The sequence below is a fragment of the Mytilus trossulus genome, chromosome 9 (genome assembly GCF_036588685.1).
Source record: "Mytilus trossulus isolate FHL-02 chromosome 9, PNRI_Mtr1.1.1.hap1, whole genome shotgun sequence".
Lineage (NCBI taxonomy): Eukaryota > Metazoa > Mollusca > Bivalvia > Mytilida > Mytilidae > Mytilus > Mytilus trossulus.
This window is the reverse complement of record NC_086381.1, coordinates 4,133,670-4,147,504: the sequence shown is the minus strand read 5'-3', so window position 1 is coordinate 4,147,504 and position 13,835 is coordinate 4,133,670. Positions and strand designations below refer to the sequence as shown.

Genomic DNA, 13,835 nt, shown 5'->3' with positions numbered 1-13,835 from the left:
AACACATGTTTTAGCGAGTTGTTGTATCCCATATATCTAAGTGAACAAGGGACCAAGTATTCATATTGTCATTGCAAACTGTTTGATTTTTCCAAGACTGTTTATGACGTCATTACATTAAACCGTTGGATGTGGCTGATTGATACTGTAGAACATCTTTTTATTTACTGGTATTAATGGCGTTTAAAAAAAGTTTTTATTAATTGTGCATTCTCTCAAATATCTCTGTTCCAAGTCAATAGTTTGTAAAGTAGTGGTTCACGATTAAAGCTGTTTGTAAGATTTGTTTTCGGTAACTGTCCTGTCATTTATCTGTAAGCACTATCTGATGTGGGTAGTCTTTTGCTGACTATCCGATGTGGTTAGTGCTCTCCGTTCAATGCTACATGTATGTAGAGACCTCGTCCTATGGACTCTGCAGGATGTGTCATTTGAAATCATATCTCGTCTTCTTTATTTTTATATTGAGAAACTATAAGTAACCTATTGACGAACCCCTCTCTCAATTGGAGTTGATTCCTTTAGTTGTTTTGAATTTAAGTTGAATGTTGAAAATGGATGTACGCTGATCAACAATCGGTATACTACCGTTGCATTTTATCTATAGTATAAATGGATATAAATGACAAGGGTTAGTTTAAAAACTATGTGGTTTGTATACCAAATTGTTTTTATTTGTATCAGTTTAGGATAAATAAAAGATTCAAAGCGCCGCGTTCCTAGAATTCAGACAAGAAACATTTGATTATTTAACAGTTAAGAATTTTAAACATAAAAGTTGTATATGTTCCGGACCATATGAGTATTATGAACATACGCGTATAGTCAGGACTATATAATTATGAGTATATTCACCGGAACATATAAACTTTACCCAATTGATTTAAAGAGATGAAATTTAAATTTATAACTGGCCTTAGGAATTAATAATAGTAAAACATCATTGAAGCCGACACTAGTACACGCGTACATGTACATAAATAAGCTCACCAAAGATATATATAAGATCCGCAGTTCCTTCGAATGCCCTATCGTCTCACTATATAAATATTAATTTGAACATTTAATTAAAATGAATAATTATAAAATACAAAGGTTAAAAATTATTTATCACACATTACTATTTCGCTTTGCCATACTTGTCATCTCTATGAAGTGTGTATGCCATCTGACATCATCTGTCAGTTCCGGGTGAAAGGCGGTAGCTAACATATTACCCTGTTGCACTGCAACAATAACTTCAGTCTGTCCACTTCCGGATCTATCAAGTGTCGCTAAAACATTTACTTCTGGACTGCAGATTTCTACAACTGCAGGTGCCCGGATAAAAACACCATGATATATTTCACCTGTAGCATAGTTCTTAAAATCCGCGGGAACAAAAAGTGTGTGCTTTAATTTTACTGGTGCTTCAAAGCTGTTGATCTGACGACCGAAGAAGTTTCTGGAAACGTCTATGTCCATTTCAGCCAGCTGTTGAAATAAATAACAAAAAGATATTTAGTGTTTATTTGACAGTGTTATAGACATTGGATTACATACTGTTTTGTCGCTAGTATAGTAGCTAGTATTACTAGTTTAAAGACTTTTTTGGTCTGTGCTGTAACTTATCCATTATTTTTTTAAGACAAAGGTTTATACTTTATTTTTATTTTTTTTTTCTCAAACAAATTCCAAGCAGATGACCAAATATATTTATTCTAAATGATGATTCCCTCCATACTTTATAGTGTTTTTAAAAATCTTTCCGAGTCAACCATAAAACACCCCTTCTTTGAAGTTAAATGGTTGCTCCCTTACAATATAGAATTTCAGGAAATATCTGTTTTGTGTTCGAAGCTTTGAAACGTTCATCGGTAGTTTGACTGTCGCAAATTGAGTTTCCCTGGTTGGTGAGATTTTATATTGTAATATAAAGAAGTTTTACTTATCGTTATACCGAGGGTTGTCCGCCTATCTTTTGGTTTTCTGTCTGCTTGGATAACAGTATCATTCCAGCACATGTGCCCCAGGTCACATGACCTTTTGAGTTTATCCACTTCCGCAAAGGGTCATCCATTTTATTACGTTTCAGAAATAAGCTAATGGTTGTACTTTCACCACCAGGAATTATAAGGCCGTCCATGTTGTCAGATATGTGGTCCGGATGTCTAACACCAATAATTTCTAAGTTAGGAATATTTAAGCATTTTTGAGCTTTACGCAGTGCCACGTGATGTTCATTGAATGCTCCTTGTACTTCTAAGATACCAATTACTAATTTATCTCTTTTGGAGGAGTCTTCTGGCATGGCAGATGGCATCCTGTAATGTATATAAAGGACAAGTAGTAATGTGTGATCTCAAAGTGAACAGAGCTTATTTACTTGAGATGTTTAAATCTATAATTATGATTCCTGTTAAGATTTTACAAAATCAATATATTAAGTAAATTAAAATCATGTTTGAAGAGTAATGCCATATTTGTCAATGAAAAAGAAATACAGTAATAAAAAAAATCACGGTCTTTAATAAAAATAGACAGACGCATGCTTCATATGTCCCCCTCATTATAAGTCACCTCATACCTAAAGAAATGCACAAAACTGCTGTTCTAGCTATACACCAATATCTGGCTCATATAATGTTATTTATTGACCAAAAGCTTCGAACAAAATTTGCAAAAAAGTATAAAATTGTGCCTCAATATACTGCCAAGTCTCGAGTTTACTAATATATTTGAGCAAGTTTATATCGCCATTTCATTCGTTTTATGTATGAAATTCAAGGAGAGGTGACATTGAAGATACGATACGACATTATCAGCGACGTCACGATATCAAAAAGAAGATGTGGTATGATTGCGAATGAGACAACTCTCAACAAGGGATCAAAATGACACAGAAATTAACAACTATAGGTCACCGCACGGCCTTCAACAATGAGCAAATCCCATATCGCATAATCAGTCATAAAAGGTCCCGAAATGACAATGTAAAACAATTCAAACGAGAAAACCAACGGCCTTGTTTATTTTAAAAAATGAACGAAAAAAAATATGCAACACATAAACAACGACAACCACTGAATTACAGCCTCCTGGCTTGGGACAGGCACATATATTTATAATGTGGCGATGTTAAACATGTAAGGCGGATCCCAACACTGCCCTAACCTGGGACAGTGGTATAACAGTACAACATAAGAACGAACTATAAAAATCAGTTAAAAAGGCTAAACTCATCAGATGGACACAAATACAAGTGGACGTGTGTTTGAGTAGACGTTAACAAGTTTTGATGTATTTTGGCGAAACTCTAGAATTTAAAACTAATACTATACAGAAGAGCATTAGTTAAGGAACAAGATAAGCTATAAAAATATCGACAGGTAATGGAGCTTTTTTTTTTTCGAGATATGTAATTTCTAAAACATGGCGGGAAAAGACTAACTAGGACTCCTATTTTATACTTGCATTGGTATTAATTGGGTGTCCAATCGCAAGAGAATAAAATCTAAAATCTCCTTAAAATTTGGAACATGCCCTTTTATGAGATATTGTAGTTTTATATGAAAAGAAAAACGGGGTTTACGAGGAAAATATTTAACTCTGTATCGTAGAATCCGAACAATTGACAAAACATCCTAAACCTCAACAAGTTCAATGTAAAACTACATATTTTACTTTTACATGTAGGAGTCGAACAGAAAAAGTATATTTTTCGTAGAAATATCTCAAAATCCCGATGCTCTACACAATGAAACATTTTAGTTCGTTCGCTGTGCCCACTCGGCACAGTGAAACATTTTAGTTTGTTCGTTGTGCCCACTCGACACAGTGAAACATTTTAGTTCGTTCGCTGTGCCTACTCCACACAGTGAAACATTTTAGTTTGTTCGTTGTGCCCACTCGACACAGTGAAACATTTTAGTTTGTTCGTTGTGCCCACTCGACACAGTGAAACATTTTAGTTCGTTCGTTGTGCCCACTCGACAAAACCATTCACATTGTTGCTCAATGAACCTTAAAAACAATCATCTGTACGATTCTTGTCAATTGTTGAAAGCTGTATGTTGACCTCTAGATGCTCTTTGGTTATATGTGTCGTTAGGTTCCTGTATCATTAGCAAATGTCAGCATCTCCTTCAGTCAAACAGTCAGTTTAGTTCCGTCTGATGTACTTCAAAATAATCGGATCATAAGAAAATAAAGATTTATAGAGATAATGTGTTTAGATTAATGTTTTTGTTTCTTCAGCTTAAAAATGTAAAAGCTTAGCCAAAATTAATGAACAAGGTACTTTCAAAGGAAAAAAGTAGTCATTTTTCATAGTTTGCACCCCCTTTTCATCAACTGTATTCGACGACAAATTGAATGAGGTCTTATACGCGTCTAATTCAGTTTTCCTGTTGATGCACACACTTACAATATGACCAACATTACATCATTCTTGTAACAGTACCTAAACGGGACAACATATTCTAAATCCAAAATAAAAATAACAAAAATATAAACATAATCCTGTTTGTCTGTCTGTTGATGTTCCGTCACCGTACCGGATATTAGTTATCTTCGAGTCCAAACAGTGAAATAGCACGGTTAAAAAGAGCGTTGCCTATGTCATATGTTAATAAAAAAATATTGTATTGTATGTTAATAAATAAATGAATTGCTGATATTATTTTACAGTCATTTTATTAATTAATTAATGAACCATTTATATTAGTTTACATTCATTCGTAAATATATTATTTACTTGAAAAGAGCATAGTTGTACTTACTTTTTATCGTGCAGAATTGTAATATAAATTAAATATATAAACAACGCAATTTCTTACCTTTTTCGTTTACATAAATTTGAGTTATATAAATTAGTTGTATAAGCTATAAACAACACGTTGCATAAGTCAATGGCTTAAAATTCTATAAACATAAACAAGATAATATAAGAGGCTTATTAAGGGCATATCCGTAAACAAATTACTTATCTCCGAACAAGTCAGTGTACTTATATGTCAGATTAATCTGTTAAATAATTGTTGTATTTATTAACCCTCCATTGAACCCACAATCAGTGTCAGACCAAACTTGTATTAAACCGGATGAGTTTAGTTCATATATATATAATTAATCTGAAATAGGTGTTGTGTGGACAGAATAAACTATGTCGCAGAAACGTGGTAAGTTTAATAATACTGTTTTATTTTTTACAATTCTCTAAGTATGGAAATAGTTTTGATTAAGACCCCCCTCTCTCTCTCTCTCCATCTCTCTCTTTTGTTTTGATTTTTTATGTTTTAACTGAGAGATATCTGGGATGGCGTTTTCTTCTAAAAGTAGGAATTATCTATTAATTTTCATAAAGTTCTTTATTTGGAATGAAATTATCTTATAATGTTAATTGATTTCAAACATTATTCACAAATATATATGGCCAAGATCTCTTATTCCGCAAAAAAAAGAAAGACAGGGGGTGGGGGTCCTTCCACTAGGCTATAATAGTCCACAGTTACATCAATGTTCTTGAATTCTTCTGGCTGCTGTATATATATATATTTGCAACGCTGCATTATTATGTAAATTATAATATTTATTTATGTAAAAAAAAATAATATGTATTCTAGCAGGAACATATATATTGACATAGATATACTGTTCCCAGATTCTAGTCAACGGATTTTACTTCCAAGTTCGGTCATTTCTTTGATTGCTCACAATAGAGACCAATACCCATGCTTCATGTACATCTAGGGGTTTTGTTTGAGCTGTTTGAACACTAACACGTAGTCATGTCCGGTCTGATTTGGAATGCCAAATTTGCTGTTTAGAATTCTAATTTGAAATGATATATATTAAACACTTTTTAAAAACATTCTCCGTTCTCCGGTGATGAATTAAGATATTATTAAGAAATTGAGATTCCACTTCCTTTCTGTAAATAGGCTTACGGTGCTATGGATTTTTATATAAAAAAAAATATGTTCCTTTTGATCTAATAGCTATTCAAGTATTCTTACCTTCTTGTTTTTCAAATGTTTATTTTTTGGGTGTTCTTGATGAAGGTAAATCTAGAAAAAAACCTTCGATGAATCATTAGTGAAAACTTTTTTAGCATTATTTTCAGTTCGTGTTCTCAAGTTAAAGATTGCTCGTCAACATTTTTTCCAACAAAAACATTTCAAACAAACCCTTTTTCCATCAAACTAAATGTCTAGCCATTTATCCTCAAGGTCTAAACAATTTGCAGAGATGTAATTTTCTCTCTCTCGTCCTAAATATGCATGAAATATTTGCCACTGGATGTTAAGCAAATTTACTATGATAATCGAATATAAAGTACAGGGCAAAATAAAATAGAAACTCATTCATCATTAAATGCTAATTTGAAAGTTTAGGATTCATAATATAAGAAATATTTTGCTTATGTGTTTTCGTTGCATATTAATACGATTTGGGAAAGATATTTTGAAAAAGATAAATTGTTATATAACAAATAAATAACACATCTTAATTTCTTAGATAAACTACATGTTGACAAGTGTGTAGAAGAATTTATTTTAAAAATGCATCTTTTGATGACAATAACATGTAATTTGAATAGTAACAACTCTTTATTGCATGTTTTAACAGTTATACGAGCTTTAAATAATAATAATAATAATAATAATAATTTATTTTATTAAAGTGTCACATACTTGTCTACAGATTGTTTATACAGTTTATATAATATACATTGCACAATAATAAAATAAGACAAATACCCAGCCTAGAAAGGCTTATGAGACACTATATATACAAATATATATCTATTTAACAAATACAAAATAAAAACTTAATAAAATGTTAAAAATGTTTAAAATTATCCGGATATTACACATCATAAAAAAAAAAAAAAAAATATTTTAACATAAGTAGTTAAAAAAAAAACCAAAAAACATATCTTTTAAAAATAGATATGACAAAATTAAGTATGACGTAAAAAATAAATAAATGATATGTGATAAAAGAATATATTTTAAAGAGGTTATACAAACAGATTGCGAAGAATAAAACGAAGTAATCTTGTTTTATTAAAACCCTCTCAGTAAAATAGTCAATAAAAGAATATGATTGAAATGAATTAAAAAAAAAAATATTAAATTAAAAAATAACTGTTACTTTGACTTTTACAGAAATATACAATCATGAATTAAAAAATAAATAAATTAAATATAACTTTGAATTTTACGAAAATATACAATTAAGACTGTAGATTACTTTTCAGAGCGCGACGTCTTCTTATCATATTATGCACCAAGATAGATAACTCGTATTGTAATTCAGCATTTTGAATTAAAAATACAAATTGATTAAAATCTGACTTTGTACAAAAAGAATTATCCATGACCATAGCTCTGTGAAACAAATTAAACCTTAAGTCACTGTAAATGTCACAATTAATCAAAAAGTGTATTTCATCTTCTACAGCATTATTACAAAATGGACAAATTCTTTCTCCTAACGGTATTGGTGGTTTCGTATAACGACCCGTCTCGACAGACAGAGGTAAAGTTCCACATCTAAGTTTACATAAATTACTTCGTAAGTGGCGTGGCATTGCGTTAGTAACATAGTGTTCAGGTTGAAGGTCCTTCTTATAACGTCTATATAGCCTCAATTTGTTTCCATTCACATTCGAATTGTCATTCCAAAGTTTGGTAAACCACAACTGTTCGTCTAGTATTCGTAATTTACTTTTAATCACTTTAAAAAATAGTTCTTTGCTAATTCCGGGCTGCATTAAGTGTTCTACAGACATGTTGCGAAATAACTTAATCACATTACAGTTCCAGGATCTACGTTTTCGTTTCGACCATAAATGTATCTTATAGAAAGTACGAGAATTATCTGAATTTTCAAGTTTATAAAAGAATCTCAAAACTTCCAGTCTTTGTTTAGCATGACATGACAGCCATCCTAAATCACCCTGTACTGCCGTATTGCTAGTCAATTTAGTCACTCCAAGGAATATTTTACTAGCCCTATTTTGTACGTTATTAATGAGTCTATGTTCAGTAAGTCCCCATATCGATGCACCATATAACAATATTGGTTGTACCAAACTTTCATACAGTTTTGTGAACACTTGATATGTCATACCACCATAAGCGTAAAATTTCACAGTCAAACAGCTCAAAGCTCGACTGGCAGATTTAGAGAGTTCTTTGACGGTTTTATTCCATGTTACATGTTCACTGAACCAAATGCCTAAATATTTGTATGAATCTACATATACTAAACTATGACTTCCACAGAAAAAATTGAAAGTAGAACGTTCAACAGAGCTAGGCCTAAAATGTATGACATTTGATTTACTACAATTAATACTTAATCTCCATTTATGGCACCATGCATTAACACAATCAAGCATACATTGTAAACTTGCCTCACTTGGACCTAGTAAGACGATATCGTCTGCATATAGTAAGATGCTTACATTTATACTATCAATATCAATACCCTTATTCAAAGACTTAATTTCTGTAGCTAAATCATTGATATACAAAGCAAAAAGTGTCGGAGAAATCAGACACCCTTGTTTCACACCACATGAAACCGGAAACATTGACGTAAAGACGTTGTTAACACGTACAGAACATGTTGTGTTGTCATACAAAGATTTAACAGCATTTAAGATTTTTCCGTTAACACCAAACGTTTGTAATTTAAACCATAAACAGTCCCGATTCACATTGTCGAACGCCTTCTTCAGGTCAATAAAGCAGGCAAAAGTTGACAGACGTGACAATTTACGGTCATTGATGATAGAGTACAGACTATATATTTGATCTAGGCAGCTTCGCTTTCTACGAAATCCACATTGTTCATCAACCAATACACCCGAATCTTCAATCCAATCTCCAAATCTAGAATTAAGAATGTCACAGTAAACTTTACATGGCACCGACAAAAGTGTTATCCCACGATATGACAAAGGAAGCCGAAGGTCTGTACTATTTGGTTTCAGTATTGGATTTATAATTCCTTGTTTCCACTCAAGTGGCGAAACACCGTTTTCAAAACAAAAATTTATAATATTTTGTAACATATCGATACAGGTTTTGTTTTTTAGAACTTCTGCTGGGATATTGTCTATGCCAGCTGCCTTTCTTAATTTTAATCTGCTCACCGCTTTCTCAACTTCGCAACGAGTGATAGGTTCGTTTAAACAAGATGTATCAACGTGTTCCGGGTCTGATGAAATTTCCCCCTTCTTTATTCTGTCTAGGTGACATTCATCATATAACATGCTGTCAGTTTGATCGTTGAACAATGTTTGATAGTCCGTTTTCCACTTTTGTAATACACGTTCTTTGTCTGTAGTAACTTCGCCATTATCATCAATAACCTCCCACGGTATCTGATCCCGCCTATCATTTGAAATTCCAATTTTGCCAATTTGTTTCCAAAAATCTCGAGAGTTCGGTTTTTCAAGTTCAGTCATCAAATCCATTTGAAGTTTATTTTGATAAGTTTTGATTTTAAACATGTATGTCTTTACAACAAATGTAATGAAAACATGTCCTTTAACTTGTGTTATTAATTATCAACTCACGTCGTGAATGTTACAAACATTAATTCTGTTTTTTTTTAATGATAAATAAAAGGAAATAATTTGTTGATTATCCTGAGACTTATACTGTCTAAGACATGTATTTTTATATCATAACTAAATTCATATTTTCCAGTATTAAATGGATCAATCTTTATAAGTATTAAACCTATAATCTTCTTGAGAAAAACAAAAGCACATAAATTCATTATATCACGCCTATCTTTAGACTCCATTTGAATTATGTGTGCACGTGTCTTGATATTATTTTGTTTTTGTTTGTTCAAATATCTTTTTTGGAATTTCTGAAAAAATGAAACCCAACACGATTGAAATGAAGGTTAATTGAACTACTCATGCTTGGAACAAAATGTGCGTTCTGTTTTCTAGACTTAACCTTATTTTCTTTAACCCTTTTTCTTTTTTCTTTCCGAACAGATATTTTAGACGTTATGAATTTAACGCTGAAGGATGGAGGTACATCTAACGGCCATACAGGTAAGTACAATGAAGATTTTAACACTATATAGAGGGTTTGTTCCAAACAGGTTTAAGATTTAAAACTTTTGAGTGGATCTTTCTAATGATTTAATACATTTCTCAGTTAACTTATCACACGTCGTCATATATACGATGTGTCAAGGAACAACGCAATGGATGTATTGTAATTATAATTTGGTCGCTATCTTTCGTTTCTGAAGATCTGGAGAGTTTGCCCCCGGTATTTTGGTAGATGCGTGTTGTTTTTCTTGTATGCAGTGTTTTGTGCATTGTTTACCTTTTTTTTTCTTTTTTTTTTGCAATGGCATTGTCAGTTATTCTTCGGTTATGGGTTTTCAATGTCCCCTTGATATCTCCCGCCTACTTTAACTGCATTTTTCTTCGTGTCTGAATTGGTGACATCGATCAGGTTATAACCAACCATTATACTTTTGACGTTTGTACTCAAACTCACTTGGCTAATGTTAACAAAGAAATCTTCAAAATACAAAATGATTGTCTATGACATTTAAAATATTTGTATTTTAGGAACCTTCAAAGTCAAAGCAGGCCTTGCTCAAATGACAAAGGGTGGTATAATCATGGATGTCACAACACCAGAGGAAGCAAGGATTGCAGAAGAAGCAGGAGCATGCGCTGTCATGGCATTAGAGAGAGTTCCTGCAGATATACGACGAGAAGGCGGAGTTGCGAGAATGACGGATCCAAAGGTTATAAAATATATAAAAACTCTGTAGTTCGTACACTGTCTGCAATGTCACAATTATAATATTACAATATCATTACATTTGATGTAGGTTTCATTATAATACTTTATTCTGATTAGCTAACTGCACATCACATGTTATTCCGTAAGAAATTGCACTACACAATAAAACTTATCATTCACGATGACACGAGGTCCCATGATAAAGTGATCAGGTAAATTAAAACAAAAGTTGATGTAAATCGTGTTGTCATTATCCTTGCTAAAAATGTAATTATAAGTATAGAATGCTTCTTTTTGTAACTTCATAGGGTTGTAAAAGCGTTGACCGTGCGCACATTTTTTGAATGAAGCGCTTCCGCGCTTCATACAAAATGTAATTCGGTCAACGCTTTTACACCCCAATAAAGTTGCAAAAAGAGGCATTCGGTTCTTAAATAAACACTTTTGAGTGGTACTATCTCAATATAAAAATAAAAAGTTTATGTTTAATATTGTGACAGCACCTACATATATTTTACAAAAGTGACAGCATATTCTATTAGTGACATTGGTTAATTCTGCAGCAACGATATGACGTAAGCTTCTTTTCAGCATAAGATACATTTTATTTCTTAAAAGCGTTATATAGTGTCTAGCTTAAATCTTTTGAGGTTGTGACAAAGGATACATCAAGGTGTTTGACTATTGTACACATCATGTCGGATACTTCTTTCTATTTACAAAATGATAAAGTTGTTATAAGACGGATTTCGACTTGAACATATCAGAAAATGTTTTGGTTATTTTTTCCCTAGCTTACCGGCCTTTTGACTATAACTCAACAGATTCCAAATGGTAGGGGTTACTGATAATAACTTAAAGGTTGGCAGAAGGTTCTACAGATAGTTTTGTCAATATTGCCATAACTTTTGTATTTAAATCTTATCTTAACCATTTAGTTATTGTATTTTCTTCAGAAAATCAAAGGAATAATGGCTGCTGTAACGATACCAGTAATGGCCAAGTGTAGAATAGGACATTTCGCTGAAGGACAGATATTGGAGGCTTTGGGAGTTGACATGATTGACGAGTCAGAAGGTACTGTTTGTAAAGGCTAAATTATTAAATGACCTCTAGTAAGAGTTTAAAATCACTTGCATCGGTCAGCAAAAAAAATCCCTTAGAAAACCAAAAAAAAGTACCATTATTTTCATGAAAACAGTCCGATGATATATTGTCATGGGAAAGAATTATTGTGCGCTTACATACATTATATAATATGAATGAAAATGGATTATTAGTATAAATGCTAATAAAACGACGAACCCCTTAAAATATCTAAATAAACTCATTATAGATACCAGGACTAAATTTTGTATATACGCCAGACGCGCCTTTCGTCTACAAAAGACTCATCAGTGACGCTCGAATAAAAAAAACGTTAAAAAGACCAAATAAAGTACGAAGTTGAAGAGCATTGAGGACCTAAATTCCTAAACGTTTTGCCAATGTTTATTTTACCAGAATATTTTGGTTTGGATTAATTGTTAACTTAAAGTTCAAATATTTTGAGCGCTTCATAACACTGTCATAATATTTTACAGTTTTGACACCAGCAGATGAGGAAAATCACGTGAACAAACACGATTTTAAAGTGCCATTCGTTTGTGGAGCAAGAGATCTAGGTGAAGCTTTAAGAAGAATATCTGAAGGTGCAGCAATGATCAGAACGAAAGGTGAAGCCGGTACAGGGGACGTTTCAGAAGCAGTAAGACATGCAAGGACAATAAGAAAACAAATTAAAATTGCTCAGGCAATGGACTCAACAGAACTGTACCTTTATGCAAAAGAACTCCGCGTCCCAATTGATTTACTACAAAAGACTTCTGAACTTGGTCGATTGCCAGTTGTAAACTTTGCTGCTGGTGGGTTAGGTATGTATTACTGGAGGTGTTATTATCAGTAGATTGAATGAAAAGCACGACAAGGGCACATTCAAAAGTCGAAACAAACTGGCAGTGCCATGGCAAAAACACAAGAGACGACGAAATATCGAATTATTAAAAAAACACTGTTTAGAAACTAAAGACCGAGCTATACAAACCGCACTAAATGGGAGGGGTTTAAAAGGGAAAGGTCTAAACGGGAATTCATCAAAACTTCTTAAATTCACCAGTAATTTCCAAAATTGAGCGCGAAACTCCTACAATTAGGATTGTAGGTGTATAACAGTTGCAATTTAAGATCACAATTTATATTGTTATTGTCAGATATAAAATATGTTTTGCGGAAATATGATTGTTATGTTTTTTTAATTTTTAATTTTCAGCAACTCCCGCTGATGTGTCTTTACTGATGCAATTAGGAGTAGATGGCGTATTTGTGGGATCTGGTATATTCAAAAGTTCTAATCCTCCAGAGCGAGCAGTTGCCATGGCACAAGCCGTTACTCATTACAAAGACCCTAAAATATTATCAGAGCTAAGTTCTGACCTTGGTGCCGCCATGTTTGGTGTACCTGTAAACCAAATGAACAAATTCCCGACTTACTCAAAGCAGAAAAGTGATACAAACAATATTTGGGATGCTACTTTGGGTGATCCTGCCAAATTTCCAGTAAATCAGGCACATTCATAAAATAGTTCAAAATTGTTCCGTTTGCATATTACCTAATCATTGCGTGTTCCATTAAAATTCTTGCAAAAAATATAGTTGGTTTGTTATTTATACAGCGTATGCACATGTCGTTATTATTGTTGTGTTCGTTTTACGGTCCTTCATTCGGAGGAATCTGTGTATTTTTTGTTTCGTCTTGTAGACCTATTTTTTGGTTTGTAACTCCTCAGGTAATGTTGCTAGAAAAAAAAAGGGTATATGGTAATCATTTTGTATGTCAGGCTGTCTGGCTGAGTGTCCGTAACATACAGTTTTAGCTGATATCTAAAGGAATCCTTAGTTGATTAAAATGAAACTAATATAATGCAAAGGAAATTAACAGAACGACAAAGAAGCCGATTGATTTTTGATCAACTATAATCTTTAAAACTTTTACATAAATTAATTTATATATCCTAT

The 13,835-nt window shown here is 32.6% G+C and overlaps 2 protein-coding genes across 2 annotated transcripts; one reads left to right on the top strand and one right to left on the bottom strand.

The window, feature by feature from the left end:
• Positions 1-1,050: 1,050 nt before the first annotated feature.
• On the bottom strand, positions 1,051-4,949 carry LOC134684991 (pyridoxal 5'-phosphate synthase subunit PdxT-like). Its single transcript, XM_063544319.1, has 3 exons — positions 4,818-4,949; positions 1,940-2,303; positions 1,051-1,473 (listed from the first exon to the last, which is right to left on the bottom strand). Exons 2-3 carry the CDS (start codon positions 2,300-2,302, stop codon positions 1,111-1,113), a joined length of 726 nt encoding a protein of 241 aa, XP_063400389.1. The 5' UTR covers position 2,303; positions 4,818-4,949; the 3' UTR covers positions 1,051-1,110.
• Positions 4,950-4,994: 45 nt separating this feature from the next.
• LOC134684990 (pyridoxal 5'-phosphate synthase subunit SNZERR-like) lies at positions 4,995-13,462 on the top strand. Its single transcript, XM_063544317.1, has 6 exons — positions 4,995-5,159; positions 10,010-10,069; positions 10,601-10,782; positions 11,738-11,858; positions 12,365-12,694; positions 13,090-13,462. The coding sequence occupies exons 1-6, from the start codon at positions 5,144-5,146 to the stop codon at positions 13,395-13,397; spliced, it is 1,017 nt and encodes a 338-aa protein (XP_063400387.1). The 5' UTR covers positions 4,995-5,143; the 3' UTR covers positions 13,398-13,462.
• The last annotated feature ends 373 nt before the right edge of the window (positions 13,463-13,835 follow it).

Excerpts from the sequence above, each read along its gene's own strand:
- LOC134684991 (XM_063544319.1), bottom strand. The coding sequence starts at position 2,302 with ATGCCATCTGCCATGCCAGAAGACTCCTCCAAAAGAGATAAATTAGTA. Across the intron at positions 1,474-1,939 it reads AGATAGGCGGACAACCCTCG|CTGGCTGAAATGGACATAGA; the intron begins GTATAACGATAA and ends TTATTTCAACAG.
- LOC134684990 (XM_063544317.1), top strand. Across the intron at positions 10,070-10,600 it reads TACATCTAACGGCCATACAG|GAACCTTCAAAGTCAAAGCA; the intron begins GTAAGTACAATG and ends TTTGTATTTTAG. Across the intron at positions 10,783-11,737 it reads CGAGAATGACGGATCCAAAG|AAAATCAAAGGAATAATGGC; the intron begins GTTATAAAATAT and ends TATTTTCTTCAG.